This window comes from Drosophila erecta, unplaced genomic scaffold (genome assembly GCF_003286155.1).
Source record: "Drosophila erecta strain 14021-0224.00,06,07 unplaced genomic scaffold, DereRS2 tig00000126-arrow-pilon, whole genome shotgun sequence".
NCBI lineage: Eukaryota > Metazoa > Arthropoda > Insecta > Diptera > Drosophilidae > Drosophila > Drosophila erecta.
The window spans coordinates 6592182-6606074 of NW_020825209.1; the positions used below are offsets into that span (position 1 = coordinate 6592182).

The 13893-nt window shown below is 49.2% G+C and overlaps 3 protein-coding genes across 4 annotated transcripts; 2 read left to right on the forward strand and 1 right to left on the reverse strand.

Moving 5' to 3' along the window:
- Positions 1-380: 380 nt before the first annotated feature.
- On the forward strand, positions 381-4312 carry LOC6550213 (ubiquitin carboxyl-terminal hydrolase MINDY-3 homolog). The gene is made up of 6 exons (XM_001977688.3): positions 381-1125; positions 1940-2073; positions 2131-2854; positions 2954-3113; positions 3170-3329; positions 3410-4312. Exons 1-6 carry the CDS (start codon positions 747-749, stop codon positions 3554-3556), a joined length of 1704 nt encoding a protein of 567 aa, XP_001977724.1. The 5' UTR covers positions 381-746; the 3' UTR covers positions 3557-4312.
- Positions 4313-5067: 755 nt separating this feature from the next.
- On the reverse strand, positions 5068-9862 carry LOC6550214 (fl(2)d-associated complex component). Of its 2 annotated transcripts, none has more exons than XM_026981978.1 (5): positions 8919-9862; positions 8144-8786; positions 6830-7955; positions 6156-6570; positions 5068-5952 (listed from the first exon to the last, which is right to left on the reverse strand). In XM_026981978.1, the coding sequence occupies exons 1-5, from the start codon at positions 9601-9603 to the stop codon at positions 5360-5362; spliced, it is 3462 nt and encodes a 1153-aa protein (XP_026837779.1). In that variant the 5' UTR covers positions 9604-9862; the 3' UTR covers positions 5068-5359. The 2 variants fall into 2 exon arrangements, with proteins under 2 accessions (XP_026837779.1, XP_001977725.1); XM_001977689.3 differs by having other exon boundaries at positions 8898-9862.
- A 255-nt stretch (positions 9863-10117) lies between these two features.
- LOC6550215 (succinate dehydrogenase [ubiquinone] iron-sulfur subunit) lies at positions 10118-12113 on the forward strand. Its single transcript, XM_026981979.1, has 3 exons — positions 10118-10768; positions 10884-11673; positions 11728-12113. The coding sequence occupies exons 1-3, from the start codon at positions 10528-10530 to the stop codon at positions 11933-11935; spliced, it is 1239 nt and encodes a 412-aa protein (XP_026837780.1). The 5' UTR covers positions 10118-10527; the 3' UTR covers positions 11936-12113.
- The last annotated feature ends 1780 nt before the right edge of the window (positions 12114-13893 follow it).

Genomic DNA, 13893 nt, shown 5'->3' on the forward strand with positions numbered 1-13893 from the left:
TAAAAAAAAAACACTCAAATAAAAAAGAAAAACAAAAGAAAAAAAACATAAAAACTGTTTGTTTTTCTCATTTATTAGTTTAAGTTTGGATCAGGCGACAACCCTGTTTGAGACTATCCTCCGATAGTGGCAACTATTTTGTCGATATTTGCACAGAATCTAGTATATTTTCCGATTATTAAAAATCGTTTAAATGTCAGAACACGGACTATTTGTAATATGATATCTATAAGTATCCATTTGTTTTATCTAGTCCCATTTATTTTCTGCCGAAGGTAAGGTTAAAAAGGAAAGGTTTAAATTGAATTATCTCTTGCTCTTTAAATTAGTAAGCTTAATTTCTGAATTTTGTGCCCGCCTAATCGTTTGTTATGGGATTTGTGCACACTTTGGCCACACTACCCCACACTGTTGCACTAGCCAATCGATTAGCCCGATAGGCTGTGTCAAATAACGCCTCCTGCTATCGATATCAATCAAGAAAAAATAAAGTTTATTAAATAGATTTGTACATAGGAAATCGCAAAGCGCGGAGCGAATAAAAAGCTGGGCTAGCCGAAAAAGCCAACCAAGTTGGTGGGCTAAAAGAGTGAATTTGAACCACAGTTAAGGAAATCGCGGACAAGGAGCAGCAGGAGGAGTAGCAGCTGACCACCAGTGGACCAGTGGAGGAGCGACCGTGCGAGCGAGCGGAGCGTAGCAGAGCGGTAAGAGCAGAGTAGCGTTCAGTTCACCGTTTAGCGGACATGAACGAGGAAATCGTGCGGGAGCAGCGCGGTGGCGAGGATTCCTCATCCTCCGTCTCTCCGAAAAGTGCAACGGCAGCGGCGTCGGCGTCGATGACGTTGGCCTCGGCGGCCTTGGAATCGCACACGACGACCACCATCACAACCGCCAGCAGCAACCCCCCCACCAGTGGAGCAGGTGCATCCACCTCGCCATCCTCTCCATCTGCATCTGCATCGGCATCAGCATCAGTATCAGCATCGGCGTCCAGTGGGCAGGAGAAGCAGGCTATGCAGCTGCCCCTGCTGAATGCCACCGATATGCGCGAGCTGCGCGAAATCAAGCAGTTGCTGTGGGGCGACAATGTGCGCGAAGATGTATTCAAGCGTTGGTCTCAAGGTAACCACCCAATAAACAGCCCCGTCTCCCCATCTCCTCATCCCCCATGCACATAGTGTGCAGCACCACCCACAGTGGGGTAAAAAGCGCGCCCTTTTGGCTCTCAGCAAAACTGCGTCCAGTTGGAATAGGCGCTTCTATCTTCAACTTGGCCCAGGTCATGTTCATTCATATTTACTCTTGCTTTTTAACTGCAATCGATTTCCTTTTCGCTAAGAATAAAAACTTATCCCAGGTCATGTTTAAAGTATTCCTGCCAAGAAACAAACATGAAGATTGTAAATACTCCATATCTTTCAAATCACTACCAAGATTTATTACGTCGTATTTCCCAAGATTTATTTCTTCTTTATCTGAGTGTTTTAGAATTAGGCATTTATTGATTATTTCCTTTACAAGTAGTTATAGTTATTTATTTATGACTAACTACGATTAGAGACAAAGACAAGTTAAAACCAGTTTACCTGTCATCAAATTTTGAGATTAATAATTCTAATTTCTATACTCTTTGTTCAAGATAAAAGTTAGTTAAGATAAGAGTAAAAAATGTTATCTTTTAAGTACCACTCCCTATTATCATAGACATTACCTTTGATTTTGCTGCTATTAAAAATGAATAGGTGATTAGACATAAGTAATGCTGGTTGGGCGCACACAATTGTAGATATGAATATAAACGATTTTGTAGCTTTATAAAGGTTTGCTACAGATTACCGCAGTTATTGTCAGCTTATGTCTTTAAATTCGCTCCCATAATACTTTTCACATTTCAGTATACACCTTCTAATTATACTTACACTAATTTCCCCACCAGGATTCGAGTTTAGTAAAGTGGAACCGTCCGCATTGGTGCAGAAGCAGGGCGGTCCTTGTGCTGTGATAGCGCCGGTGCAGGCGTACTTGCTTAAGATTATTATCATGGACTTGCCAGGAGTCAAGCTGTCGGAGGTGGGTCAACTTCTACTAGGTCAACTTCTCTAAGCACTAATCTCCCCAATTAAACAGATTACCCTCGACAAATCGCAGAACCTGCTGATCCAGGCATTGTGCAACATCCTGAAGAACTGTCGGTCGCCGCGCTACCGCATCGTCCATCTCTTGCGCCGCCGTGGAAATGCTACAGAGGCTGGATCAACCAAAGAGCGCTCACCGACCGGCGAGGCAGGATCTGCTCCAGCTGGCCACGCGGCAGGATCTTCCGAAGAGGTGGAGGTGGCGGCTGAAGCCACTCCCGCCTCGGTCAACGAGTTATCCCAGGTCCTGCAGCTCGATCAGGATATGCATCGCGAACTGTCGCCGGATGAGTTCCACGAGCGCCTGCACACGCTCCACTTTGAGGATATCGCCGCCGTGGCCCGCTACTATATGGAGAACTACGACCAGCTGTCGCACACATATGGCGTACTGCTGTTCATGTACTCGGTGTTCCTCACCAAGGGCGCAGAGCTGGTCGCGGCCGATATATCGGACACGTCGGAGCCCCTGATACACAGCACGTACGGCTATGGCGGCCAGTCGCTCATTAACCTGATGTTAACTGGGCGAGCCGTTGCCCATGTCTGGGATAATGAGCAGGATGTCGGCGGACTGAAGCTGCGTGGCATCTGTGAGCAGAGCGACATCGGCTTCATAACACTGATGGAGCAGATGCGTTACTGCACAGTGGGTTCCTTCTTCAAGAACCCACGCTTTCCCGTATGGGTGATGGGTTCCGATACGCATTTAACCGGTTAGTCATCCAAAACTTTACCCTAATAGATAGCGCTTTGTGTCTTTGTGCCTTTGCCCTTGGGCTCGTACTAATTGCAGTGTTCTTATCTCTCCCCAGTTCTGTTCAGCAACGAAAAGAGGCTTGTCTCGCCAGAGACGCCCTCGGAAACTGGTCGTCGCATCTTCAAATCCTACGACCCGGAGGGCAACAATTTCATATCGACAACTATGCTGCGCGAAGTTCTGGCAGTCTTGAATCTGGTCAGCGAGCCGGCCTAGTAAGCTTAACCCAGAGTCGTTTCCCAAGGTCGGGTAATAATCCCTCATTTTGCAGTGTGGCGCTCATGCAGAAGCGTCTTGATCCGGAGAACTTGGGTATTATACTGCTGAATGCGTTCATGGACGAGTTCTTCCCGCTGGAGCGCCGCTCTACGCCGGATACGTTTGAGCTGATGCACTACAACGGCATACCGGGCTCCAATGAGAATAACAAGGTAAGTAGTTTGCAAATCTTGTCGTTAACTGTGATCGTCAATTTATTTTGGGAGCGCCTATTAACGACTGCTGTTTGCAGGTGCGCTACTATTGCGGCTCGGCCATTTTGCTGGAGGGCGATCTGAAGTCGATCTGCACCTCGAACCCGATGGTCACCTGCCTGCAGACCAAGTGGCCAAACATCGAGATAAGCTGGCACGACGCCCACATGCCCTCCTTGAATTGACGACGTCAAGGGGGTCAGAAAAAATCGCAGCAGAGGGTTGACCAGTGCCATGCACATTTTGTGGTGGAGGAACCAATGCTGTATAAACAAGAAGACGCGATTGCACGTTTTTATTTCACACACACACTTCAATTGTTTTTTTTTGTATTTACTTGAAAATATTTTAAAAACTGCTGGAGTGGAACGCACCAACCAAACCCATTAACAAACATAAAAACAAACAAAATAAAAACTTAAAAGAAAAATAGCAGCTAAACACTAACAGATTCGCTTCGGAAAAAAGCTGCAGCCATGTTGAAGAAACCGCAGGAGAGTAGAAGATTTACGCCAAGCGTTCACCCACACAAAACACCCCAAGAAAATAACCCATATATGCATAGCTGTATGCAGCATGGAAATGGAAAAAGGAGTCGTTCGGGAAAAAAAGAAAGATACATCTTAGAAACAACTCAAATCTAATTTCGAACATTGTACGTTTAAATTTGCATTGCAAAAACTAAACTCAACTAAAAATACAGGCAACACAAATATACCTTTATGAATAAACTAAAAATCTAAAAGAAGAAGTCATTATTGAGCATTAGACAAAGCAAAAGCGAGAGTATGAAAAAAGTTTGTTTTTGGCCTTTTAACAAATTACTTGTAGTGTTAAAGAATTTAATACAATTAAATAATAAACACAGATGCATTAAAAACAGGGCGCAGAAAAGGGCATCTTCAAATCCAAAAATCCAACATCTAAGCGAAAGAGACAGGGAGCAGGGACAGAAAGAGAGGGAGGGAGAGAGAGCAAAGCAAAGATTACTTCAAGTGAAACAAAAACTAAGTATAAATTAACAAAAATATTAATTCAATTTAAAATAAACAAGAAAAATCTAAAATCCCAACAAACTGTTGTGCATTTTTTTTCCGTACAGCCATTTTTACGCCCTACTTTCTTAGCAGAACCTTCACATTTCCCCACTTTTCTTTCTAAAGTGATCATAAATATTGCATTCAGTGTGTCAAATAGACGTCCCTGTCCCCAAGTTTTCTTGGGGATTGACTCAAGCATTTGGCTGCGAAAAGAAAATCTGGAGATCCGGAATCTTGCTTTGTTTCTTTGGAACAGCTTTTCCATCGCATGTGATAACCCAGCACACCAAACCCAAAATGTTTCAGTCTAGGATCCTTGCACATAAGTATTAGGACTGAAGATTGGTTAGCGCTAATCAGTTAGGAGCTCTTAAATTGTAAAATGTTTACAGATTATTCCATGATGCCTGAGTTGCTTATTACGAATAACCTAACATACACGATAGCCATTCTGAATGTAATTACTGAAGTAACATATAATTTAACATTATTTTCGGCACTAGGTTTCTTATAAAACTGTTCCAACGACGATATAATAAATCTACTATTGAAAATAACAAAAGTTTACCATCCTTTCTTTGCTGCCACAAGCATCACATCCTTTTCAGAACTTCTACAATGCATTGAGATTAAGAGCGATATGAAAATACACTCTGTTTATAGGACGACACTTTTTATTGGAACATGTATTAATGCAGTTGATATTCACAATTTTGTATAATTCATTGTCAATTCACAATTCTCTTAATCCACTTCATAGTCCACAAATAATTCACAATTTCCACAATTCAATTAATAATCCACGCATCAAGTTATATCTTACAAATTTAGCTTACTCCTGAAATCCATCTAGTAGTGCTTCCGTTTAGGCTCCTTGCCCTCCTGCCCGCCCATAAAGATCTGTATATCCAGTCGATAGTGACGTGGCCGCTCGCCGGGCATCGGATCTCATTTGACATCTAATAGCTTGCGCTGGAACATTTGCATGGCCAGGTTGCGCAGTCCCTCGCCCACGATGGGAACACTTCGGGGGAACTCACATTCCCTGGCCGGCAGACCGCACAGCTGGCGGCGCAAGCGCAAATCCTGGCGAGCACTGAGGGCTCGGCTGCCCGGACCGCAGACATTGCCCACCAATCGCTGGCGCTCGACGGCGGCGCTGCGCAGACCCATCTGCACGCAGGCCAGTGGCTCCAGTTGCTGCTGGCTGGCCAGGAATTCGCGGTAGTCAAGCAGTGGCGAGGCCATCTTAGCCGGCGTCTCCTGGTCTCCATCCAGCTCGCGCTCCCTTTCGCGCTTCTGGCACTGCTCCTTCTCCTGGATCAACTGCTGGCGCGCCTCCTCCATGACGCGACGGGCATAGCTCTCGCCCGCCATTCCAAACGATATGCCCATGTCGAGGAGCACACGATGTGGCTGCCATCTCTGCTTGGCGGAGGTACCGCGGTCCACGCCCTGTTGCGCAGCCTGTGCTTCGGTGGCCTGCTGACGGGTCTCCGCTATCAATCCCTGCCAGTCCACGCCCAAAGCATCACCAATGCCTGTGAAATGTGATGGGAAATTACATTTTAGTATCGGCTTTAAATCAAATCTTGCAACCTCTTCCCCTAACATTGTAACATCAAACTAAGTGTACAGGATGGACAGGCATTGTTGCCACCATGCTGTCATCGGGTAGGAAAAGTATTTACACACATATGTAATGTTTATAGATGGCTCACGTTCGTGGCGCGCATTTTCTCACCTTTGTGCCGTGCATCCTCCTCCAGCTCGCCATCGGATATTTCCTCAAAGTCCAGCACCTCGTCCACCTCCTCGCCCTTGATCGGATGCCCTGCCACACTGTGGAGTCCCTCGTTTTTCACCTCCTCTGCATTGGTGTCCGTTTCCTGCTCCGTCTCCGTTGGCAGTTCGCTCTTGGGCCGCACCTTGTCCGTTTTATTGAGGATATCGTCGTCGCTGTCGCTAATCTCGCTCAGCTCACCCTCGGCGGCGCTGGCGAGGATCGGCTCCTGCTTAACTGGATTGCCCTCGGTAGTCAGCGACTGGTTCAGGCTCGCATTCTGGGTCGGCGAGTCCTGGGCGCCCAATTCGGGTGTACCTGCTGAGTCCTCAGACGCATCTTCCTGCTTGATGCACACGGTGTTCAGTTTGCTCACCTTAAACAACGATTGAGGGAAACAACGATAAAAGAAATTTATTACTAATTGAGTATGATGGTTTTACCATTTCCGCTGAAGAAAATGACTACGTTATTGCACAGTGGTTAGCAAATAATCAGTTTCAAATGGATGAACGTTGCACTCAGTTAACAGAAACGCATGCTTAAACTTATAAACAAAGACGAAACCATAGCCCATAGATATGATGTGCTGCATCCGGTGACACTGCAGCGAAGTTAACGAAAATCAATCGCACCTGAGCCAGTATTCCGGGATTAGTGGTGGCATTGGCAGCGCTTTGGGCCGCCGCCTTTGCCGCTGCCACTGCTGTGGTGGCCGCCGCCACAGCACTCGCCTGTGCGGCTGCATTCGGTTTGGCCGGATTGAGGAGTGGATTCAGGAGCGGGGTCTGCGTCGGCGAGACCAGCGGTGCGTGCGTGTGCTTCTTGAGGAAAGTGGAGGATCCGGGCGGACCGCCGTCCCGGGCTCCCAGTGCGCCGCCATCTCGGGCAGCTCCATAGGGTAGTCTTTTATGGGGAAATCCGCGGGAATAGCCGCCTGGTGGTTGCACCGGCAACGTCATCAACGGTGGCGGATGGGATCGGTAGCCGGACCGCTCGCCGTGATCGCCATGACCGTGTCCACCTCGCCGGAATCCTCTGCCAGATCCTCGTTCGCCCCTCGGATGCACATGGTGGTGCGGGGAAGCTGGATGTGCATGGGATGGTGTTGGCGGGGCATCATCGTTATCCCGCCAATCACCTCCAGAATTGGACGACTGCTGCTGCCAGGTGCGTGGTTTTTCCCGCTGATCGTGCTCCAACCAAGCGGGCTCATTTTTTATAGACGGCCGGTCGCCGCCAGCGCCTCCGCTTCCTGTGTCCGGCCGATCTTCGCGATCTCGTTCACGTTCCCGATCGCGCTCACGTTCTCGTTCCCGCTCTCGCTCCCGCTCGTCCGCATCCCAGTCGGGCTCCGAAGCAGAATGGTGCTGCTGCTGTGGTGGAGGTCCTCCGCCCGTATGAGCTGGAGGTTTGCCCCGCTTGGGACAGCCCACAAAGCCACCCGGTCGACCAGGCGTTCCGCTCGGCCCACCTGGGCCGCCACCGGCGCCCTGCTCCTCCCACTCGCGCTCCCACTCCGGTCGGAAGTCGCCACGGGGTCCAATATTGCGCTCCCTTTCGCGGTCACGTTCTCGCTCCCGATCCCGCTCCCTGTCCCGGATAAGACGTTCCCGCTCGTCTGGATAGAGGGTGTCTTCCGTTTCGAGGTCGCGGTATTCGCGCCCTTGCAGCTCCCGTTCCCGCAACTCGCGTGCCTCCAGCCAGGCTTCACGTTCCCGTGAGGAGTAGCGGGCATCCAGATAGGCGCGTTTGTAGGCCCTAAAATAAGGAATTCCCAAAATGATGGATTAGGTTATGCAGATTTCAGGGCTATAAACATAAAGGAGAACGGTTTACTTTCTGCTACCTAGTCATCCAAGTTCAGGTAAGAGAAAAAAGTTAAGAAAATGGTACAGTTTCTGAAATTGAGTTGCCGCGGAATAGTGAAGGGCAGACTCTGTATTTACCTCTCCCGCTCCTCCTCGGAGAACAGTTCCCGCGGATCACGCATCCTGGGTGCATAGTGCTCGGGCAGGGGACTGAGGTCTCTGCGCCGATACCTTCGCATCTCGTCGATCAGGCCGTGGCCATGTCGTTCCTCTAGATACTCTTGCTCGCGCTCGTAGGGATCCAACTCCCGCTTATCACGCACATGACGACCGCCCCTTTCACGCTCTCGTTCCCTTTCGACGGTATCCAGAGATCGCTCCCGGCTGCCGTACGGCGGAAGATCCAAGTCTCGATTGGGACCACTGCGCTTGCCGCCCTCCTGTTCCTCCTGGCGTCGCAACTTCTCGCGAGCCAAGCGTTCCCGCTCCCGTTGACGTTCTTGGCAGCGAGCCAAGGCCTCAGCGCGCTCCTTGTCCCTGGCTGCCTCCCGTTCCGCACGCTCGCGCTCCCGATCCCGACGATCTCGTTCCCGCAAGGAGAGATCGTGCCGTTCCCGTTCCCTTTCTCGTTCTCGCTCACGCTCCCTTTCCCGCTCCCGTTCCAGGGACGGAGTACGTCCACGTGCGCGTGTCTGGATGATGATCTTCTCCCGCGACATCAACTGGTGATGCATTCGCGAGGACGAGCTGCTACTGCCGCCTCCAAGGCCAGAACCTAAGCCTGAAAGCAAAGCAACAGTGGGTTCAGTCTAGACATAACTAAAGTATCATACTTAGTATGAAATTAGGTGTACATAAAAATGTGTATATTGTATGTCATGATGATGGTTACCTGGACTCTTTTGCCGCTTACCCACGATGTCCTGGTGGATGCGAATCTTGGTGGTGGTGGTGGTGCTGCTGCTCGGCGGACTCCTGCTGCTGCCCAATCGATGATGGTCTCGCTCCCTGTCCCGTTGGACGACGCGCAGCTTGTCCCGCTCCCGTTGCTCCTTGCTGGCGGCCCGTAGCCGTTTCCGCTCAGCCAGCCGCTTCAGCTTGGCCCGCGTGGTCGGCGACAGGGAACGATGGACGTGACCACTGAGGGCGGCGGCAGCTCGTTTCTTTAGGCGCGCCTCCTTCAGCTTCCGTTTGATGTGATTCCGCTTGGCCACCAGCTTCTTTTGCACATGATCCCGTTTGTCTCGCTTGCGACGCGACGACGATTGTTCATCTCCGGACGAGCTGCCGCCACGCCGTGAGCTCTTCTTTTTGCGATGATGACGCTCCGCGGAGCGCGGATGATGGCCATGGCCGTGGGGATGTGAATGCCCGTGGACGCTGCCACTGCCGCCGGCACCACCGGCACCACCAGGTCCGCCGACTCCCCCGCCGCCGCCGCCACCACCTCCGCCCACGCCCTGTTCGCTGTCCGTGCTGCTGTACGAGCTGCTACCGCTGTCCGAGTCCGAGGTGGAGTCCGAGCTGCTCGAGTGCGTCGCACTGTGGCGGGCGGCCTTCTTGTAGCGGCGCAGCGACTCCTTGGCCTTCTTCTCCATCGCCGCGATCTCCGCTAGCCTGCGCGCCTCCGTTTTGTCTGCTTTCTCTTCGTGCCTTGGGGAAAATTCGACTCGACTGTGCGGCTTATGACTAGTTGCGGGAACTAACTGATGATGTCCTTGCTGGGAGGCGAAGGCTTGCTTTGTTTTCAGTTTGTTGGCGTTTTCCTTACTTCTTCTTCTTTATTTTCATCTACTTGTTAGTGTTGCCGATAGTTGATCCACACGAGCACGCGCGCTTCGATAACAGTGTTGGTCAGCACGGCGATACATATCGGTTGACAATCGAAATGAAACATCATTTGTTTATAATTTGTTTAAAATTTGTTTTGGGAGCAACCAAATTCAAATATATAATTATAATTATCAATATAAATACAAATTTTTGGCAAGTATAAGAAATATTTTGGATATTTCTATTTCTTTGTTTTTGTAACAGTTTCTGGGTAAAATGAAACCGGTCTGGATTGAATTACGGTTTCGATTTCGATATACCGGTTCAGCGTATCTACCCGGTTTTGCAACTGTTTGGCTAACCGGGCAGATTTCCGATCCCTATTTGAGCATTATGAATTCGTTTTCTTTCATACTTTCGACAGCTTAAGTTTTAAAAGAACTTTTAAGCCCATTAAATTCAAATTCCACGCCTCCAAAACATTGTATGAAGCAGTCTGATCTACCACTTGGTTAAACTGAAGTTTTTATTGCCAAAAGGTTTTTCAATCCAGCTGGCTGTGATTCTAGCGTCGAGTCGTATTACTGGCATTTTTCCGGCTTTTCCTCAGTTTTGGTACATGGGTCGACACCTCAACACATCACTTCACATTCTCTCCCAACTTATAGAGTAAAACTACATTCTTTAAAAGTACAATTTTCAACCTCTTGTGAAACCCTAACTTACCAGTCTCATTCGGGGGAAAACCGATGAATTTGCTGCGCCGGCAGCCTCGGCTGCTAAGTAAGCGGGGCACGTGGCTCCTGAGGGATTACGTGGTGGCCAGCGGGGATGTGTCCAAATCCGTTTCCCGTCCTGCGGCGCCTATGTCCACCCTATCGATATCCGGACCAGCGCTGGCTGCCGCCGCCTCAGTATCCGCAGTATCCGCCGTATCCCTGGTATCCCAGTGCACCCACTCCCGTTTCCAAGGAGCAGGACAAGGAGCAGGTGTGTTCGAAGCGAAGAGTCACTCACACTCGTCTTTTTTGGCTGTTTAAAAGACAGCATTTCACACACTTGGCTTCACGTAATTCATATGAGTACATTTCTATATTCATGTAAGGAGGAAGAGCCCAAGGAGGATCAGCCGCCAGAGGATCAGCCGCCGGAGGATCAGCCGCCGGAGGATCAGCCGCCGGAGGAACCGCCGCAAGAAGACAGTACTCCGGATCCGCCAAGCCCGGAGGAGCGTCCACCGGAAAGCCATCTTCGGGCAAAGCCCCACCAGCTCCCCCAGCTCCTCCACCACCTCCCCCACCTGCAGCAAGCAAATCTGCACCCCCCGTGAAAGCCAAGAAGCCGCGAATGAAGAGCTTCGAGATCTACCGCTGGAAGCCCGGGGATCAGCCGCAGACGCAAACCTACTTGGTGGACCTGGAGCAGTGCGGCGCCATGGTGCTGGACGCCCTGATCAAGATCAAGAACGAGATGGATCCCACGCTGACCTTCAGGCGCTCCTGTCGCGAGGGCATCTGCGGCTCCTGTGCGATGAACATCAATGGAACGAACACCTTGGCATGCGTGTCGTCCATCGACCAGAATGAGAGCAAGTGCTGCCGCATCTATCCACTGCCGCACTTGTATGTGGTGCGGGATCTGGTGCCGGACATGAGCCAGTTCTACGAGCAGTACCGCTCCATCCAGCCGTGGCTGCAGCGCAAGGACCTCAAGCGGGAAGCTGGAACGGCACAGTATCTGCAGTCGGTGGATGATCGTCTGGTGCTGGACGGGCTGTACGAGTGCATCCTGTGCGCCTGCTGCCAGACCTCCTGTCCATCCTACTGGTGGAACAGCAACAAGTACCTGGGCCCCGCCGTCCTCATGCAGGCCTACCGCTGGGTCATTGATTCCAGGTGAGTTGGCCATGGTGCTGCCAGTTTCCCCACGTGCTTAAGCTCCGCCTTTAGGGACGAGGCCACCGAGCAGCGACTGGACTTCCTCAAGGATCCCTGGAAGCTCTACCGCTGCCACTCCATCATGAACTGCACCAACACGTGTCCCAAGCACCTCAATCCGGCTCGGGCCATCATCCAGCTGAAGCAGCTGCTCGTGGGTCTGAAGAAGAAGGGGAAGCCCCAACTAAAGACCGACGCCCTCTTCGCGGGAAAGGCATAGGGAACGGCACACTGAGATGTCGACATAACGTTAATGGGATTTGTGTAGGAATGCTACACCAATCTGTACACAGCGGGCAATATACCAACGACACATCCCATCACACTATATTTTAACACAGGACTTTATGGACTTTACGATAGTTAGGTCGGAAACAATAAATGCGGAACTGAAACTATTTGCTTAAAAGTGGATGTCGAACTTCTTCTCCTCCTGCAGAGAATGCTGGGGAAAATCAAGTCGTCTATTAATTGATCAATTGGAAAACAATCTTACGAATGTCAGCATGGGTACAAATAAAACAAGATCGTCGGGCAGATGGATTGCAGTTGGACAGATGAAGCCAACTGATACCAAGTACGCCCAACACTCCAATGAATCTCCAGCATATCCATGCCCCTCGTCATCGCCACATAGATCCCGATTCCGATCCCGATCCCGTTCCCGTTTCCAATCCGCATCTTCCAATTCCGTGCTATTTCTGCCGCTCGTTGCAATTAAGTGGGAAAATGCTGTAGCAATGTGGATGTTAATGTTCGTGTCTGCACCAGACCCATCCAAACAAATCACATAAAGAATGGAATCGGATGAAATGAGCCACTTCCTACACTTCAAAAAATGACGCGGTCTTTTTGGTACACATTCGAAAAGCAAACTTCCTTGATTGAATAATCCTTATAGATCTGTAGATCTATATAGATCTATAGATCTTATTGAAGCACTCAAATTTCTTGCCGTGCAGGCAAGGGGATTTGTTTTCCAATTGGCCTGGAGAAGGAGCATTGGAGGGCAGTGAATGAAGCCAACTGTGAAAACGGTCCAAACGATCTCGATGGGCATCTATAAATAAGCCACCGCAAATCTTCCGCCGGGCAGAAGAATCGGAGAGGGAGTAACTCGAGTTCGGGATGGAATACTTCGATGTTGTTTTCTTTAAAAATAACAAGGCCCTCCGAACTTGTCAGCAGCCGTCGCGAAAACGGGGAAATGAAAGCAAGAAAAGCGGGAAATCTTGTCACGCTCTCGTTTACACAACTTGCACTTTTCATCTTGTTTCAGTTGGTTTTCTAAAATACCCTTCCAACGAGTACTTCGCTTGGAGCATTTCGGGGAGCACGGAAATGTCAATACACCTTTAATTTCAGAGTTTACAGAGTTCTGAAGTTCCGAAAAACTCCAATTAGTGGTTCCTCTTTTTTGGACGTCGCAGGACTTTTGACCCTAGAAATACTAGAGCCTACTTTTTACGCCTTTTTACGAGCTTTGAGGCCTGTACAGGTTTATTTATATTTTTAATGAAGTAGAGTATCGAAATCCTCGCCCATAGCATTCGTCACATAGCCGGGTATTTATTTCTTGGAGTGCGACAACACTCAATCGCCTTGACACAAGCTGACAGGCACAAATCAGATGAAAAGCCTTCGGCAAGGGCTCTTCAAGATTAACCAAAGCCAGTTGATCCGCAGCATCCCATTCTGTGCCGCTGGAGAATCATCCCGGCCGATTCTCCAGAGGCTTAGGCCATCAGGAACCGCGTGCCGAGGCGGGGAGACAATTAAAAGGCGATTCCAGCAATGCGCCTGTTTGCACCTGCCGTCCAGATATCAGCGACAAACGACATTGTCAACAGTGAGCCAGTCGAGCACGATGATTACACTAGTCAGCAAATAACAAGTTTAATATATATTGTCACAAGTAGATCTACACTTGATACACTGCTCTTTGAACACTGCAATCGGTTATGGCTGCGAGTCCCTAAAAATATGTTTTAATGTGTGATATCCCTTAGGTCTTCTGACTTATAAATACATAATTAGTGCTTTATTTAAATTAAGTTGTTAATGCAACTTTATTATTTTTTATCATTTAGTTACTTTATATTAATATTTAAAAAAAAAGTAAGTACATTGTGTTTGTTAAATTGGTGACAACCTTATGACAAAGTCCAAAAATTTGAT